This window comes from Triticum aestivum, chromosome 2B (assembly GCF_018294505.1).
Source record: "Triticum aestivum cultivar Chinese Spring chromosome 2B, IWGSC CS RefSeq v2.1, whole genome shotgun sequence".
Classification (NCBI taxonomy): Eukaryota; Viridiplantae; Streptophyta; class Magnoliopsida; order Poales; family Poaceae; genus Triticum; species Triticum aestivum.
This window is the reverse complement of record NC_057798.1, coordinates 80092292-80109044: the sequence shown is the minus strand read 5'-3', so window position 1 is coordinate 80109044 and position 16753 is coordinate 80092292. Positions and strand designations below refer to the sequence as shown.

The 16753-nt window shown below is 48.5% G+C and overlaps 2 protein-coding genes across 2 annotated transcripts; both read left to right on the top strand.

Moving 5' to 3' along the window:
• The first annotated feature begins 8139 nt into the window (after positions 1 to 8139).
• LOC123040547 (acetylserotonin O-methyltransferase 1) lies at positions 8140 to 9535 on the top strand. Its single transcript, XM_044463359.1, has 2 exons — positions 8140 to 9041; positions 9118 to 9535. The coding sequence occupies exons 1-2, from the start codon at positions 8145 to 8147 to the stop codon at positions 9421 to 9423; spliced, it is 1203 nt and encodes a 400-aa protein (XP_044319294.1). The 5' UTR covers positions 8140 to 8144; the 3' UTR covers positions 9424 to 9535.
• A 6389-nt stretch (positions 9536 to 15924) lies between these two features.
• On the top strand, positions 15925 to 16744 carry LOC123043594 (uncharacterized). Its single transcript, XM_044466092.1, has one exon. The coding sequence runs from the start codon at positions 16268 to 16270 to the stop codon at positions 16742 to 16744; it is 477 nt and encodes a 158-aa protein (XP_044322027.1). The 5' UTR covers positions 15925 to 16267.
• Positions 16745 to 16753: the final 9 nt, after the last annotated feature.

Below are 16753 nucleotides of genomic sequence, written 5' to 3'. Positions count from 1 at the left end.
ACCGCAAGATTGAACCCAAAGTTAAACACTTCTCCCATTGCAAGAACTACCAATCTAGTTGGCCAAACCAAATGGATAATTCGAAGAGACTTGCAAAGATAACTCAATCATACATAAATGAATGGTAAACGTTTAGGCCCGGCGCACCGGCCGAAGCATCGGCCGGTCGCGTCCACGCGCGCACGCTCCCAACGAAGCAACCTGCTACACGTAGGATGCGGGGGCCCATCTACGCTACCTCTCCCCTATTTCTTCCACCTCCCGCATCTCTGCTCTCCAGCGCGCCCACGGCTATTCCGCTTCTTCCCCTGCCCCCTCTCTGCTGATCCTCGCTGCTCCCCAGCGTGCCCGCGGCTATTCCGCTTCTCCCCCTCCGCCCTCTCTGCTGATCCCCGCGCGTGTTGCTAGCGCGCTCATGGCGGAGACCATGAACGACGACAAGGAAGGCACCGCGGCGTACTTTCGTCCATGTCCTCGTTTCCTCCCCTACGCTCAAGTGTTGTGACCGGCTAGACCCGGAGCTACAACCACACCCGATTTTTGCTGGAACCGGTGACCGCGGCAAAGTGTCGGGTCATGGCGGCATTTTCGACTGGTGGACCGAGGGTGCTGCAACCGCAACCTATTTTTGCTGGAACCGGCTAGGGGGTTTGCTGGAACCAGCACCCAAAAATGCTACTACTGGAGTTCGTCCTACTCAACCAGCGACACTTTGCTACAACCACATCCTATTTTTGCTACCACCGGCGACTTTTTTTGCTACATCCATGCACGGCGGCGTTGTTTGACGGTGGCGATGCCTTTTGTTTTGCTACAACTATCTAAGAGTTTTGCTGGAACCGGTGTACAAATTTGCTGGAACTAGCTTTTTCTTTTATTCGACGGTGACCATGGTGACCATGGCGACCACGGAGGTTGAGCTGATTTGCTGCAATCGGCAAACAAAAAGCTACCACCGTTGAGCTGATTTGCTACGATAGGGAACGACGGAGCGCTCAGCGTACACCCGTGCAGGGAGCTTCAATGGCGAGGACGACGGGATGATGCACCTGAATGCTGCAAGTTGCAACACCCCGGTGAAAGAAGCTGCCACCATAGGCAGCAAAAGCTGCCACAACGGTGAAGGGGTGTCGTGGCCATGCCTTGAGATGCGTGGCGAAGGGGTGAGGCGGCCATGGCCGGGAGTTGCGGGGCGAAGGGGTGAGGCGGCCATAGCTGGGAGATGCACGGCGAAGAGGTGCTGCGGCCATGGCCGGGAGATGTGCAGTTGGTAGCGCGTGTAGGCTGGCCGCTGTGGGTCGTTCCCCTTTTTACTTCTGGCGAGGAGTGCGCTCGCGAGGAAGGAGAGAGTTGACTTTTGGCAAAGGGATAAGGCTAATCTGATGGCCAGCAGCATTTGCATCTGACGGTTCAGACTTGACCGGCCGAACCCCTGGCCGGTCCGCCGGCGCGTAGTACTGGCCTAAATGAATTCAGAGAAGATTCAAATATTATTCATAGATAAGCTGGATCATAAACCCACAATTCATCGGTCTCAACAAACACACCGCAAAAAAGAAGATTACATCGAATAGATCTCCACGAGAGAGAGGGGAACATTGTATTGAGATCCAAAAAGAGAGGAGAAGCCATCTAGCTACTAGCTATGGACCCGAAGGTCTGAAGTAAACTACTCACACTTCATCGGAGAGGCTATGGCGTTGATGTAGAAGCCCTCCATGGTGGATACCCCCTCCGGCGGAGCTCCGAAACAGGCCCCAAGATGGGATCTTGTGGATACAGAAAGTTGCGGCGGTGGAATTAAGTTTTTGGCTCCGTATTTGATCTGTCGGGGGTATTTAGGTATATATAGGAGGAAGGAGTATGTCGGTGGAGCAACAGGGGGCCCACGAGGTAGGGGGCGTGCCTAGGGGGGAGGGCGCCCCCCCACCCTCGTGACCGCCTCGGTTGTTCCTTGGAGCAGGGTCCAAGTCTCCTGGATCACGTTCGGTGAGAAAATCACGTTCCCGAAGGTTTCATTTCGTTTGGACTCCGTTTGATATTTTGTTTCTTCAAAACACTGAAATAGGCAAAAAACAGCAATTCTAGGTTGGGCCTCCGGTTAATAGGTTAGTCCCAAAAATAATATAAAAGTGGAAAATAAAGCCCAATATAGTCCAAAGTAGATAAAGTAGCATGGAGCAATAAAAAATTATAGATACGTTGGAGACGTATCACTTACCAACTGGTCATAATCTGCATGAGTCTGCCAAACGTTCTCGTATCTAAATTGTTTCCGTTTCGGTGTTGACATTGGCAGGCTCTCCTTAATCTCCACAATCACGAAACAATGGTCAGACTCTACCGAGGGAATATGCCTGACATGTGTATGCTGAAAGAGCTGCCTGAAAGCTTCATTTGCAAAAGTGCGACCGAGTCTAGCCTTGACGTTTGCTCCTCCAGCTTGCTGATTATCCCAAGTATAGGCCGTACTGGACTAGCCCAAGTCTTGGAAAGAGATCTCATCTATCACCTCCCGAAAAGCACGCATCTGATTTTCAGGTCTCGCTGATCTACTAAAGTGCTCAGAGGGGTATAATGTTTCATTGTAATCTCCCATGCTCAACCATGCAGCATGTGGTAACGTATAAAGTGTACGCAAGAACCGCTAGGAATGGTGCCTATCTTCTGCTCGCGGAGCTCCGTAAAAACCAGTGAAACGCCAAGTCAAATCCTGAATATTACTCTTGACAACCACATCAATATGACTCTGGCTCTAGTTTTTTAACTCGACAGATACATCTCGAGACCAAAAAAGACCAATACCGCCGCTGAGGCCGGCACTGTCTACAGTAAAACACCCACTGAAACCTAGCGAGTGCTTCAAAACCTCAACTCTTTTTGCTTTGATTTTTGTTTCCATTACAAAGAGAAGAGTGGGTCCTTCCAACTTCACAATGCTGCGAAGTTCACGAACTGCCTCGGGGTTCCCAAGCCCCCGGCAGTTCCAGCTCAAACAGCTCATTACTCCTGGCAGGACCGCAACGTGGTCTCTGCCGAGTTTTCTGGAGTGGGTTTATTTTTCTTCGGTTCACAGAACAGTCCCTTGCTCTCTATTTCATTGCTAGCTGAGGTTGCATCTTTGCTCAAGCTTGTGCCTGCCCCATCAGTCGCTATTCCTCCATCAATAAGAAGTAAAGTTTTAGCCACTGGCCTATAAACCTGCGTAGGAGCCTCTTTGCATTTTGATTGTTGCTTGTTCTTTTGCGGAGACACCACTTCCTCTCCCAAATCCTTGTTGGTGCTTGAATTCTTGGTGGTTGCCTTGCTTTGAGCACCGGCTCTCGGATCCCTGGAGGAGTTATCATTGGATCCCTGCTTCTTGGATTCATCCGGCGCACGAAGCGAAGGGCCAAACGGCAAGTTCCCGTTCTCATCACGTGAACCCGGGGTAGGGTAGTATAGATCTGAATGCCCCAATCTGCCGCAGGAGAAACAAAAGTACGGTAGCTGTTCATACTGAATGTCATACATGTCCACCTTCTTTCTCCTGGCAGAGTCTATCAGGATCCACCTCCTGATCGGTTTTGCTACCTCAATGGAAACCCGCGCCCGCAGATATCCGCCATTGTGATCAAACTTCACCAGTTGCGCATCCTTATCCATCTGCTTGGCTATTGGATTCCACCATGCATCATCCCTCAAATTGTAGGGTTTATGACCCTAGCCCAAACTTGCAGCCGATCAAACTTAACTTCATCCGGCCTCATACACTCATCAAACTCAGCTAACACCACAACATTCTTGTTGATGTGCCATGGTGATCCTCCCCAAACACGGTGCGTATCTCGCTGATTTTCAAACTCAGCCACAAACACGTTGATTCCTGCAGATCGGAATTGCAAACCACGCGGGTTCCCCCACGCCGGCCGAAGAGCGTTGGTGATAGTCTGGATATGAAACTGGTTCCGGTGCAGTACCTTCCCTGCCAACAGCCATTTCGCCGGTCCTCCATCGATCCGATCATCGAGAACCAGAGGAGTCGCCTCTTCTTCAGATATGTCGAGCTTTCCCAGGGCCTCCTCCAGTTTCTTTCTCGCACCAGCGCCCGCCTCAGGATCGCTCCCTGTGGCGCCACGGCCCGCCATCTGCGTGCCCTCCTTCACTCTCGTCTCGCTTCGCACCGGCGACGAATCTCCGGATGAATCTTGATTTCACTCCGAAACCCTAATCGCCTTGGGCGCCGCCAGAGCTTTTAGGGTTTTGGGGGAAAAACCGATCCTTGTATTGTGCTGTACCACCTATCTATTTTGTTGGTATCTTCAAAGACTGTTTATTTATTTCCTGATTCTCCAATACACACACACCGTAGGTAGAACAGAATGCAGTAGACCTTGAGATGGCTTGGCCGTCATTTTTTTTAGCACGGACGTACATATGCACATACCCTATCAATGAATGGACACGCTACCCCTCTGAGCACATTTGGGAGACCAGGCCGACACTAGTGGGCTGGTTCCATAAAAAAAACTAAAATGTTGAGTGAAATACTTGTCACGTCTCACAGTAGTGCATGGTTTGTTTTGATTGGTGATTGATAAACAAGAAGGAAAAAAAGTAGAAAATCTACATGTTTATAGATTGTTAGTTTAGTCAAGTAGCCAAGGGCATTTCCATCACGAAGGATTCAATCCAGGCACGGCTACCTTGTTACGACTTCACCCCACCGTTGTATGTGCTCCCCCCCCCCCCCCCCCGCGCGTTCAATACCTTGTTACGACTTCACCCTCAACTTCGGATGCTGGCCTCTAGCATCTCAGCTTGAGGGCGGGAGGGATTGGCCTCCGCCTCCGAGGTAGCGGGAGAACCTCCTGCACGGGCCCGCGGCGAGGACACGGGAAGACCGAAAGTTACCTCGTCGCGCTGCTCCCTGAGAAAGGAGCAAAGTAAAGATCCATGCACAAAGGAAGCAAGACACAAGTTTGTTACAAACTTACTGATCAGGGCGAGGGCGGACTCGGCATGCCCGACCCACATGCCAGGAGTGATCTGCCGCCTGGATGATGGGCTCCCTCCGGCGTTTGACACCCTTAGAAGGAGACAACTCAGCGCCGTCTGATAGGATAGGACCACTCCTCCCACCTTGGCACGACGGGGCCTCGCTGGACCCGGAGCCCGAGCTTGGGGACATTGTCTCGGATGGCCAGGCCCTTCGAGGCTCTGATCTCCCTGGTCCCCTTGGTCTTCTTCGGTTTGGCCGAGGACACATACGGGTCCATGACCAGCGGCTTCTCCAGCTTGGTGCTCACAGGCTCCCCATGCTGAGGAGCCGGTGATCGTAACTTGGTGAATGTACACCAGTCCTGCATCACAACAACTCGGATTCAGTCGATTGGGCGAGATAAACAAAATGAAGCTCCTAGGGGGCTCGTTGTGCCTTGTAGTAGACGACATCATTCCCCTCAGCCCGAAAGGTCCGGTCCTTGGTTTTGAAGAGGAGCGTCTGCATCCCGCCGATATCCTCCCCTCTATAGAAACCTCGGATGACCGAGGTAGCGCAACCTGGGGCAAACCTCCATAGAGGAGATGCTCAGGCTTAGAGAGGTTGGACCTTGCGATGGAGCACGACATGGATCACATCCACGAGAGTGGCGCCCTCATCAACACAAAATGCCACATGATCCTGGAGGGCTTTGATCTCCTCTTGGTTTCCCCAGTCGAGGTTCTTGGTCGTTCGAGTGCAGCTGATCTAGAAGCTCAGCCGAGAAGGGAAGGACTCCTTCCCTGTCCCCTGATGGCTTATCGGCCATGTAAAACCACTCCTCCTATGGTCCTACCACAACTTGACCGTCTTGATAAACTTATCAGACAACCACTTGACACCATGGATCTTGCTGGTCATGGCTCTCCACACTCCGTGATCTGGCCTCCATTGGCCTGCGGTTTGACGAAGAATAGTTTGAGCCAGAGCCAGAGCCCGAAATGGGGCTCGGTGCAGAGGAATGCTTCATAGAAGACGATGTAGAGGCAATGTGGAGCATGGAGTTGGGGGCGAGGTGATGGAATTGGAGGCCGTAGAAATATAGAAGGTCCTCTAGAAAGGATGGATGGGAAATCTCATACCTCGTATGAGGTGGGAGATAAACACGACGCGCTCGCCTTCCTGAGGTTCTGGAACCCGAGTGGCGACATGGATGGCCTTCTCGGCGAGTGGGGAATGACACTAAACTTTGTCTTGTGGCGGGAGGTACCTGAGCGCCTGGAGCTCGGTGATGTCACTGGTGGTGACAACAGAGCAGAGCCACACCCCCTCTTGCTCTCCGCTTTCTCCTCAGTGGCCGCCGCTGTCGTGGTGCCCTTCCCCTTCCCAGCCATCGATGGAGACCGAAAGAAGGAAAAAAGGAGGTGGAAAGGTTGTGCATGGGCTCTGGTCTCTGGGCACTGGAGCTTGAGGGTTGCAGGAGCAAAGAGCGAGAGGGGAGGTGTGAAAATGGATTGCATCCATCATGTACCTTTTATAAGACAGTAAAAATACCGAAGGGACACACTACATGGCAGTAGTTTCGCAAGTTCCCAACGCGACGTGCCTTACTTGCACATGTGAATTGAGGGATTCTACTGACGATGCCGCTGGAAATCCGGGGCACGATCTCTTTATTCATGGGACGTGCCAATGGCAACGGCGTCGAGCTACGCTAAAGACGGCATAATGACTACTGATGGGCAGCAAGGACCTTTTGGTTCTACAATATGTGGTGGCGGTTTGGGTTCGGTCAAAGTTGTCAGAACACGACCCAAATGGCGCGCCCACTCTAGCATAGGGAGACTTCACCGTTAAGTTAATTAGGCGTAGGAAGGGTCTTCAGATTTGCTGAAAAGACAAGTGCTTCTCGGGAAGCTCAGTTGGGGATCCTCGGATGTCCGAGGTATGATATTCCTCGGACAGAACTATGGTTACTTCAGAGGGAGATGCGCGAAGAAGGTGGTGAACCAGTTTGCAAGACCAAAGGCCAATAACAGAGAACAAGTCGCCTGAGGCTTGCAAGAGCGGTTCAGGGGCTACTAATGTTGTCTCAAATAGGGGGGGGGGTGCTACGTCAACTCCCAAACATGGGCTGGACCGAGGAACTCCAAACAACCAAACATGTAGGCCACGTTTGTCAGGCCCCACGACGTACTCAAGATGGAATCTTCCAAAGATCTGGCGCACACTGCAAGGCATAATGTAATCATCGGCATGTTTTATCCCCTCATGTAACCGACCTAGGTGTAACCCTACGTACCCTCGGCGTCTATATAAGCCGAGGGGTTTAGCCGGCCATAGAGGTAGATTTATTCACAATACGATCTTCAGGTAGATCAACTTGTACTTTGTACCCCATCCATAATCAATACAATACAATACAAGCAGGACGTCGAGTTTTACCTCTTCGAGAGGGTCCGAACCTGGGTAAATACTGTTTCTTGTTTGTTCTGTTACCATCGTGCCAAGATCACCAGCTCGGGACCCTCTACTCAGGATCAGCTGGATTCAACTCCGCCAACAAGCTCGTGGCGAACGTCGAATCTTTGAAGTTTCTGTTTTTTTACTGGCTTGCTAAAACTTAGTCGGCAGAGATTTTACCGAGTCTCAGTCGACTGCATAGCTATTGGATCTTTGCATGGAGATTAATGTTGGACTAAGCACCATCCAACATCCCTCACAACATTCTTTCCCATTGTTTGCAACATGCCTTTCTACCGGTTGCAGCATCCATGATTGCTGGTTGTAGCATGTCATCTCCCCTCGTCGATTGTAGCACATCATCACACCGGATGCAACATCTGGCATTGATGTTTGTAGCATGTAGTCACACGGGTTGTAGTGTCTGTTGTCGTTGCTTGTAGCACTCCTTGCAACATTTTTCGTTACTGTTTGCAGCATCCAGCCGTGCCGCTCGCAACACCACAACTACGCTGATGTCAGTCTACTAACGGTTGAGTTCTAGACACGCCTGCTTTTTTAATGTCTGCCTGCAAGTCAAAGGCTTTCTCCATCCAATGTCGTCACGGAAAACAATCAGCATCTTGCTTTTTAATGCTGTTTGTCACATCGCATCCAAAGACTTTATCTATCCCTTTGTGTGTTATGTCACGCCACGGATAGCCGCCGGAGAGCAATCTTGATGCATTCGTTGTCCAGAAGGTCAACCTTTCAGCTCTACTATATGAGAACGGAGCTCAACAAAGGCCTTCCCATCATTCGACACACCATGGCGTCGCACGACCAAGAAGACGAGCTCGCCATGAGCAGCGACGAGTTGCTCCAAGCTCAGCTCGAGCTCTACAACCACTGCTTCGCCTTCGTCAAGTCCATGGCGCTCGCAGCTGCCACCGACCTGCGCATCGCCGACGCCATCCACCTCAGGGGCGGCGCTGCCACCTTGTCTGATCTTGCGGCCGAGACAGGGATCCACCCGACGAAGCTCTCCCACCTCCGGCGGCTCATGCGCGTGCTCACCACCTCTGGCGTCTTCTCCGCCGACGTCAAGGCTAGCGGCGGCGACGCCGTGTTTAAGCTCACCCGGGTCTCTCGCCTCCTCGTGGGAGCTGGGGGCGAGCACTCGCGCCGCCGTGACCTGTCCCCGATGGTGGGCGTGTTTGTCAACCCGGTCGCCGTCACCGCTCTCTTCAGCATACGCGAGTGGTTCACCGACGAGACGAGCGCCGCCTCGTCGCTCTTCGAGGTGGCGCACGGCTGTACTCGGTGGGAGATGATAGCAAAGGATGCAGGCGATGACCGCGTGTTCAACGCCGGCATGGCAGCGGACAGCTGCCTCAGCATGGAAATCCTACTAAGAGAGTGCAGCGGTGTCTTTGGGTCCGTGGGCAGCTCACTGGTCGACGTCGGTGGCGCCCATGGCACGGCTGCCATGGCGATCGCCAAGGCGTTCCCACACGTCAAGTGCAGCGTACTGGACCTCCCTCTCGTCGTCGCCGGGGCTCCTGCCGTTGACAATTTAACCTTCATCGCCGGCGACATGTTTGAGTACATCCCGCCGGCAGACACCGTTCTACTCAAGGTAAAAATATAAATACCATAAGCCCATTTCACTATAACAATACTATGGGTTTATATAAATATATTTTTTGTATCAGTGGGTTTTGCATGATTGGCCGGACGAAGATTGCATCAAGATACTCCGCCAGTGCAAGAAAGCCATCCCAACAAGGGACGCCGGAGGGAAGGTGATAATCATGGATATGGTGGTGGGATATGCAGTGCCGCAGCAGGAAATCGTGTCAAAGGAGGCGGAAGTTTTGTTTGATGTCTTCATGATGTACATCGACGGGATCCAGCGAGAGGAGCATGAGTGGAGCAAGATTTTCTTTGAAGCCGGGTTCAGTGACTACAAGATTACACCGGTGACGGGAATTCGCTCAATTATTGAAGTCTACCCTTAAATACAGTACAAATCTTCATAATTCATGTTATGGATTTGAATGCAACGTTGTATGCAAATGGTACCTTTATAATCTTATCATTATCACTTAAGTAAAATGAGTGTTTGACTAACTCTTCTTCTATCCTTGCAAAAAAAAAAAACATGTTTCACGGTCATACAGTACATTGCAAAATCGCCATGCTTTTAAACTATAGATGTGTATGCCTCTGAGGAATTTACAACATCTCTATTCATGTGCAACTTTTTTTCTTCTTGCAACCCAAATGAATATGAGTCTTAACTTCAATTTTCACATGTTTATAACATCACATTTCTAACATCATATTCTTTTGAGAAATTTTTATAAACACTTCAAACGTGGTTTCCATGAAATTTTAAGTGTATTTGCTTTTCACTGGATACTTTATTTCTCATACAAAAATCACCGGGTTCAGATCCTTACAGGCATAAACTTATAGTATTATCATTATTATTCTTTAAAAATCATCTATTACCCATGGTTAAGGAAAACTGATGAACTATGTACATAACAAAAACAGAAGCAGATATGTATCACGACAGGACGATTGGAGAGGTGGACACACACACTTTTCGTTCCAACCCTATAAATGTGGTTAGACCAGACGACATGCCTAGATTTTTCTATCCAATTGTTGCTTTCACAATCAAATCACCAACCACATCACTGCAATTCTTTTCTTTTCTTGCGGTAGACGTCTATTTTCTATTTATCGAGAGTTGACTTGCCAGGCATGCTTGACCTTCATCACCGAGGAATGGATGGATCGGGGGGGGGGGGGGGGGATAAACCCTGATCCAAGAAAGAGGTGAGGATTACCCAGTCATTGGGGCGCGGGGCTGGCTCCTCCTCGTCGGGCTCCGGCACTCGCCAGCCGATCTGTGGGAGCTGGCCGTCGTGAATGTATCCCTGCAGCACTTGCTCACTAAGAAGGGGAGCCAGTCTCATCGCTCCCTCTCATCGGGTGCCGCGACGGCGGCCGCTGCCACAGCAGAAGCCTTGACAGCGGCTGAGGACCCCGTGGCCTTTGCCTTCTCCAACTTTCGCGCGCCCGACATTGACAAGAGATGGAAGTGGGGAGGCAAAGAGTGGAACAACCACTCACGAGCGGTTGCTCCGGCGGCGGTGTAGAGAAGAAGATGGGAGATGTGTTTCTCTCCTACACCCTTTGCTATTTGTAGCGGGAAGGACTAGAAACCGTTGCGAGAAATCCACACGTCATATATCAAAACGGGAAGCCAAAATGTCGATTGGGAGTCCAGACGGTTAGCATTTAAAACACAATACCCCTCGAAACGGTAGCTGGTCTTTTGTCAATCGGAGCACAAAAGACGAGGAGTCCTTTCTCACGAGCAAGTCCGGCGGAGATGCCTCCAACGGGTTGTATGTTAGTCTTGTTGGTAAAATGTCCATGTCATCAACCAACAAGCTGCCATACAACTACTTCAATAGGTTGTATGTAAGGGCATCTCCAACAGTCGTAAGATAGGTGTCGGTTAATTTGTCACCTAGGACATAATAATGATGTGGCATGTAATAAATGTGGAGAGAGAGCAAAGTTGTATGTAAATTAACCAACAACCTTTGCACAAGCTCCAAGGTGAAATAGAGAGCAATCACATTTATTTTCTCACTATCTATGGGATCGCTTACATACAACCTATTGAAGTAGTTGTATGATAGCTTGTTGGTTGATGACATGGACATTTTACCAACAAGACTAACATACAACCCGTTGGAGATGCCCTAAGCGATCCCATAGATAGTGAGAAAATAAATGTGATTGCTTTCTACTTCACCTTGGAGCTTGTGCAAAGGTTGTTGGTTAATTTACATACAACTTTGCTCTCTCTCCACATTTATTACATGCCACGTCATCATTATGTCTTAGATGGCAAATTAACCAACACCTATCTTACGACTGTTGGAGATGCCTTAACAACACGCAAAAGAGTTTGATGTGACAACTCAGAAAGATTTGCAATGATGACACTTGACGATTTGCTTTCCAATCGGATGAAAGGATCAGTCGGCTCAAAGAATTTGTTTTGGCACAGTTGTCAGGGTCAGTCCCAAGTCAAAAAAAAATAAATGTGCGCTTGGCACGATAAAAAACCGAGCGTAAGATGCTCAAAGAAAACCGAGTGAGATGAGTGATGACACTCATCGCAGACCCGCTCCGTGTAAGAGCAAGGAGCGCCTTGGACATCCCCCATGGCATGAGTCAGATTTTCTCAAAAAAAAATTAAGTGTTCGATGGCGCAAACTTGGTTCCCCAGAAAGGTGTCTGGTCAGCTTTTTGCATGAAGGATATTGACTAGGGTCACTTGATCAGTTCAAGCCCAGGCGTCTCAGACCACCACACGAAATTTGATGATACACCCAAAGTTGGGCCACGAGCCATCCTCCCAAAGAGAACGAAAACAGGTATCACCAAGTTTTTTCCAATTTTCTCACCCTTCATCTCCATCATGATCAAGAGTCCGCCAAGGTATCTTGGATAACCAACCAGTAGCGCTTCGGGTTCATTAGTCAGTTGCATGTCTGACGATGCACAGTTGGTTTTAGAAATGAAACTCAGAGGTTACTGTCGGGGTTATACCCTAGGGGTAGGCCCAAGGACACATATGACCCAACCAAGGGTCCAAGCCAGATATGGTCCAGGAAGACAACGGGCCAAGGGACAACTCACCAGGCCCATTGGAGTCATAGCCCAGGCCAAAGGATACCAGAGGGATACTCACTAAGAGACTAAGTGACTACAGTCGGATCTCTCACCCCCTGATGGACTAGACCCGACAATCGGTCGATGGGAAGACATGAGCAGTCGGAGCACCTACAGTCGGCTGTGTCCTAGGATACAGTGACCCCCACGATGCGTTCATTATCGTTGTTACTCAACGGAGGAGTAATCTAGTTAAATACGACAATTACCAATAGTAATAGTCACGTTCAGTTGGGCATCCATGCGACCATCAATAGCATTTATACCAAACTATTATGGCAACCATTCCTAGTGCACTCCATATAAGACGGAAGAAGGGTACCGAGCCGAGGGTTGAACTCTCTCATGTTGTAAGTTGTAACCTACGCTAAGAGCAAGAACACCACATGAATAGGGTATTACCTCCAGCGCAGAGGGCCTGAACCTGTATAATTCCTTGAGTGTACTCCCATCCCTATAAATCGATATATATGATTGCCTCCACATTCATATCTCATCAAGTTCTTTTTTAATCACTTCCGTCATCTCCATCTCATCATGATTTAAAAGATATTTTTCAAAAAAACATCGAGTATATCAAACTCCATAAGGAGTGCCTTCTTTTTCTCTTAATGTCAACTTCTATATTAATACTCCAACCTTTCACATTTTTCCTAAGAAGGCTAAGTTTAAGTTGCAAAATCTCGATAGTAGAAGTGCAACAAGTTGCGGTGTTCTAATCATCATGAACTAATTCCTTAAAACCAGGCTGAGAAAGCAACCATTTCTTAAATACAAATATTTCTGGAGAGGAAATTTCCTAGCACCAGTATCCAACACTAGGGGGGTGTGATCAGTCCCCACCCTAAGTAAGGCCACTAAAGAAGATAAAGGGAAATGAGCATCCCAAATCACACAAGTGAGGACTCAATCTAGCACAACAAACAATGGGATCCTCTTGATGATTAGACCAAGTGAACCGACATAATTCTCCATCAAGCCACCTCTATGAATCCAGTCATTAAAAAGGAAAGTGTACTAACGATTAACAGAACCATTGCTCCTATCATTATCACTTCTAACCAAATTAAAATCACCCCCTTAGAAGGATAGGATAAGAAGCTTGCTCCATAATATCATGAAGCTCGGCAAAGAAATCCATCTAGAACTCAGGGTAAGCAATACCATAAACAATAAATAAATGCCATACAAAACCATCACACTTGTTTTTCACAGGAATGTATCTGGTGCACCGATGCTTGTGGTGTTGTCGGTGCACCAGACGTTGTAGCATATTTTAAAATATTTTTAAAAATCTAGCACATTGACACAACATCAATATATATTGTCACAAAATTTGAAACATTGCATGACAAAAATGAAAAAAAATTACATCAATTTTATAATGGGCCAAATCTAAAGCTCAATTTACATTATGTACTATTCAGTGTCAAATTTGTTGTTTTTGTACCTCGAGTAATACTTTGAAATTTTGCAACAACATAGACCGATGTCGTGTGAATGTGCTAATTTTCTTTGAAAGTTTTTTGAATATTTGTAAATGCGCTACGGGCATCCGGTGCACCGGTAGCACCATAAGTACCGGTGCACCAGATACATTCTCTGTTTTTCACAGTAGAAACCACACAAGAAGATTTATTGGAAAAACCAATAACTTCAAACATGTCGCCCAACTCAAATTCCCCTAGAAGTATTGATAGGAGGAAGGAAATGCAATTGAACAGACAGTTTTTATCAATGGCTTTGTGGAAACCCTCAGAAATCATATTTATCTTAGTTTCTTGAAAGCCAATAAAATCAGGATTACTCTCAACATAGTATCACAAAGGCACTGAGATTTACCAAGTTGACCGAGACCTCTAATATTCCACATGAGACATATCATATTAAGAGATTTTAAAGGGGTTTAACAAACCACAAGGTTTAACTTTGATGAGAACTGGGGAGTTTTCCTAAAATGCCAGCCCATTAGATTAAGAAGAAACCTCTATCATATTCTATATTAACATCCAAATTATTAGGAAGAACTACTTCAAGGATTATTATTAGCAAAAGCTAAGCAATTCTCCTTCTCATCGTCAATAATATCATTAATAATATCAATTTTACTACTATCATCATCTCCAATCACCAACTTCATTTTATCAACTTGACTAGCCAGGGAAACATTGCTAAGGACAACAAAAGATGTACCTTGATAAGTAGTAGGGACTTCTAGGTTCTTCTTTCTCTTGTAGGCAAGAACTTTTAACATTCCCATGGTTCCTAGTAGCAGGTCTCTGCACAAGCACATATCCCCATTTGGAAGGACCAACAGTGAGCTGACTCTTCTTGTCAGCCACCTCATCTAAACATCCTAGAAGGGATCTCTTGAAACTGCCAGAACTGTTCATCTCCACTGCCTCAGAGGGTAAAACATATTTTCCACTTCCAGTATATCATCATCATCACGGTCATCTAAATCCACAGACTTCGGCATTTCAGAACACTACTCAAGATTCTTATATTGAGATCTTCCACGGATGACATCCACTCAAGAAGCAGTGATAACAGGAGTAGAGATATTAACAACTTCCATAATCCTCAAGATTCAGACCATAAGGGCTTTTTTCCAAACATTCCAAGATGAACTTCTCATGGGTAGTATCAGACAAGGGAAAGTAGTGGATGCACCCACCTTCGGTGCACCCACGCAAAAAAACATAGCGAAATATTTTAAAAAATTCTGAAACTTTGTGAGAATGATTATCAACAAGGGTGCTTGCAAAGTTTGGTAGTTAAATAACATTCGAGGAACTCTGTACGAAAAAGACAAAATTACAAAATCTGCTCAAACAGTGCACTTACATTTTAACTTATTTTCAGTGATTTTGTCTTTTTTGTACAGTGCTCCTTGAATGTTTTTTGACCACCAAACTTTGCAAGCACCCATAACATTTGTTGATAATCATTCCCACAAATTTTCAGAATTTTTTAAAATGTTTTGCTATGTTTTTTGGCATGGGTGCACCGAGTTGGGGTGTAGAAAAACCACTCTCCATCAGACAAAGCAGATATATGAAAATCAGATTCAGCTTGAACTTTGTTGGCAGAGCCACCACCCTGCACAGTCAGGTTAGCCTTGTCCAGCTCATCTATAGCATTATCCCCATTTTGGAGGTTTTCATCTTGGATGTCATCCATGTTATCATTAGGTAATTTGTCTGTATCATCGTCAAAACTATCTCCATCATTGTCATCATCAAAAGGGTCAAAAGCTCCCACCTGTTCAAAACCCTCCACGGTGAAACCCAGGAGGAAAAGCTTCTTTTTCATCTCTTTTTTTCTTCTTCTTAGTGGGTGTCTCTGCATGCAATTTCAATCCATCGCTTAAAGATAATGTAGCGAACCATTGCTTAATGCACCAACATCCATCGCCAGAAACCGCGGTGCTTGTTCCCGATAGTCGGATGAGATCAAGAAGACGAAGAAGTGGCTGAAGTGCAGTGGGCTTGTCGATGGTGCGACGTCTTATGCTAGATGATTTTGTATAGTGATTTTATCTTCTTCTTTTTTGCGGGAAATAGTGATTTTATCCAGAAACCAGTATTTTAGATATTTTAATATCTTCTGGATCTGTTCTGTGGCCGCAACTGCAAGCATGAACGAAACACGATCCGGAGAAAGTGAGTCGTGTGGATCGTAAAGAACGCAAGTGACCGAAGATCTCTTTTCCTACTCCACGCGTTTTTTTTCTTTTCTAAAGTAATATCGCGTCAGCACACTCGCCAGACCAAACGGCGAGTATAACGGAAGAACAGACGTAGGACTAGCATATATCGTGAGACGCACGGCGCATGGGTCGCCGCGCCGCCGGCGTTGTCCCGGCGCCGCGCCGTGACCGTCCAGCCATTGACGTTGGAGGTAGCGGAGCAGGTGTGGCTCGCTCCCGTCGATAGATCAGGTTCACACCGAACCCTCGATGGTTTTAAAAATCTCTCGCCGGATCCACGCCAACTGAACCTCGCAACCGCCAGCGTTTTTATACCCGCCGTCGCCTTCCACTCTTCCACCCTCGGCCAAAGACATCAGCCACACTTCGCAGGAGCTGCCGCCGCCATGGGCAACCTGGTGTCGGCGAGCGCGGGCGGCGGCAAGATCGTGCTGCCGGACGGGAGCGTCCGGGCTTTGGGCGAGGCCGTGTCCGTGGCCGAGCTCATGGTGGAGCACCCGCGCCACTTCGTCGTGGACGCGCGCCTCGCGGCGGCCGGCGCCGCCAAGGTCGCCGCGCTGCCGGCCGACCACCTGCTGGACGGTGCCGGGGTGTACGTCGTGCTCCCGGCCACCCGGGGCAGGGTCTCCGCCGACGAGGCCCGGCGAGCGCTCACGGCGTCGCGGCTGCTTGCGCGGTGCCGGTCGATGCCGGTCAGCGCACAGGAGCAGCGGGACGAGGCGGCGCCGTTGCTGGGCGGGCCCGGTGGCCACCAGCCGGAGTTCCTGAGCCAGGAGCTGACGCGCAGCGGGCCTTGGAAGCCCAGCTTGAAGACGATCGAAGAGCGCGTGCTGCCGAGGAAGGTGCCCCACTGGCTCTTCTGACGCCAATCG

What these genes read in the sequence shown, in the direction of transcription:
- LOC123040547 (XM_044463359.1), top strand. Translation starts at nt 8,145, where the DNA reads ATGCATTCGTTGTCCAGAAGGTCAACCTTTCAGCTCTACTATATGAGA. An exon ending in CAGACACCGTTCTACTCAAG is followed by an intron (nt 9,042 to 9,117) that starts GTAAAAATATAA and finishes TTTTTGTATCAG; the next exon opens with TGGGTTTTGCATGATTGGCC.
- LOC123043594 (XM_044466092.1), top strand. Translation starts at nt 16,268, where the DNA reads ATGGGCAACCTGGTGTCGGCGAGCGCGGGCGGCGGCAAGATCGTGCTG.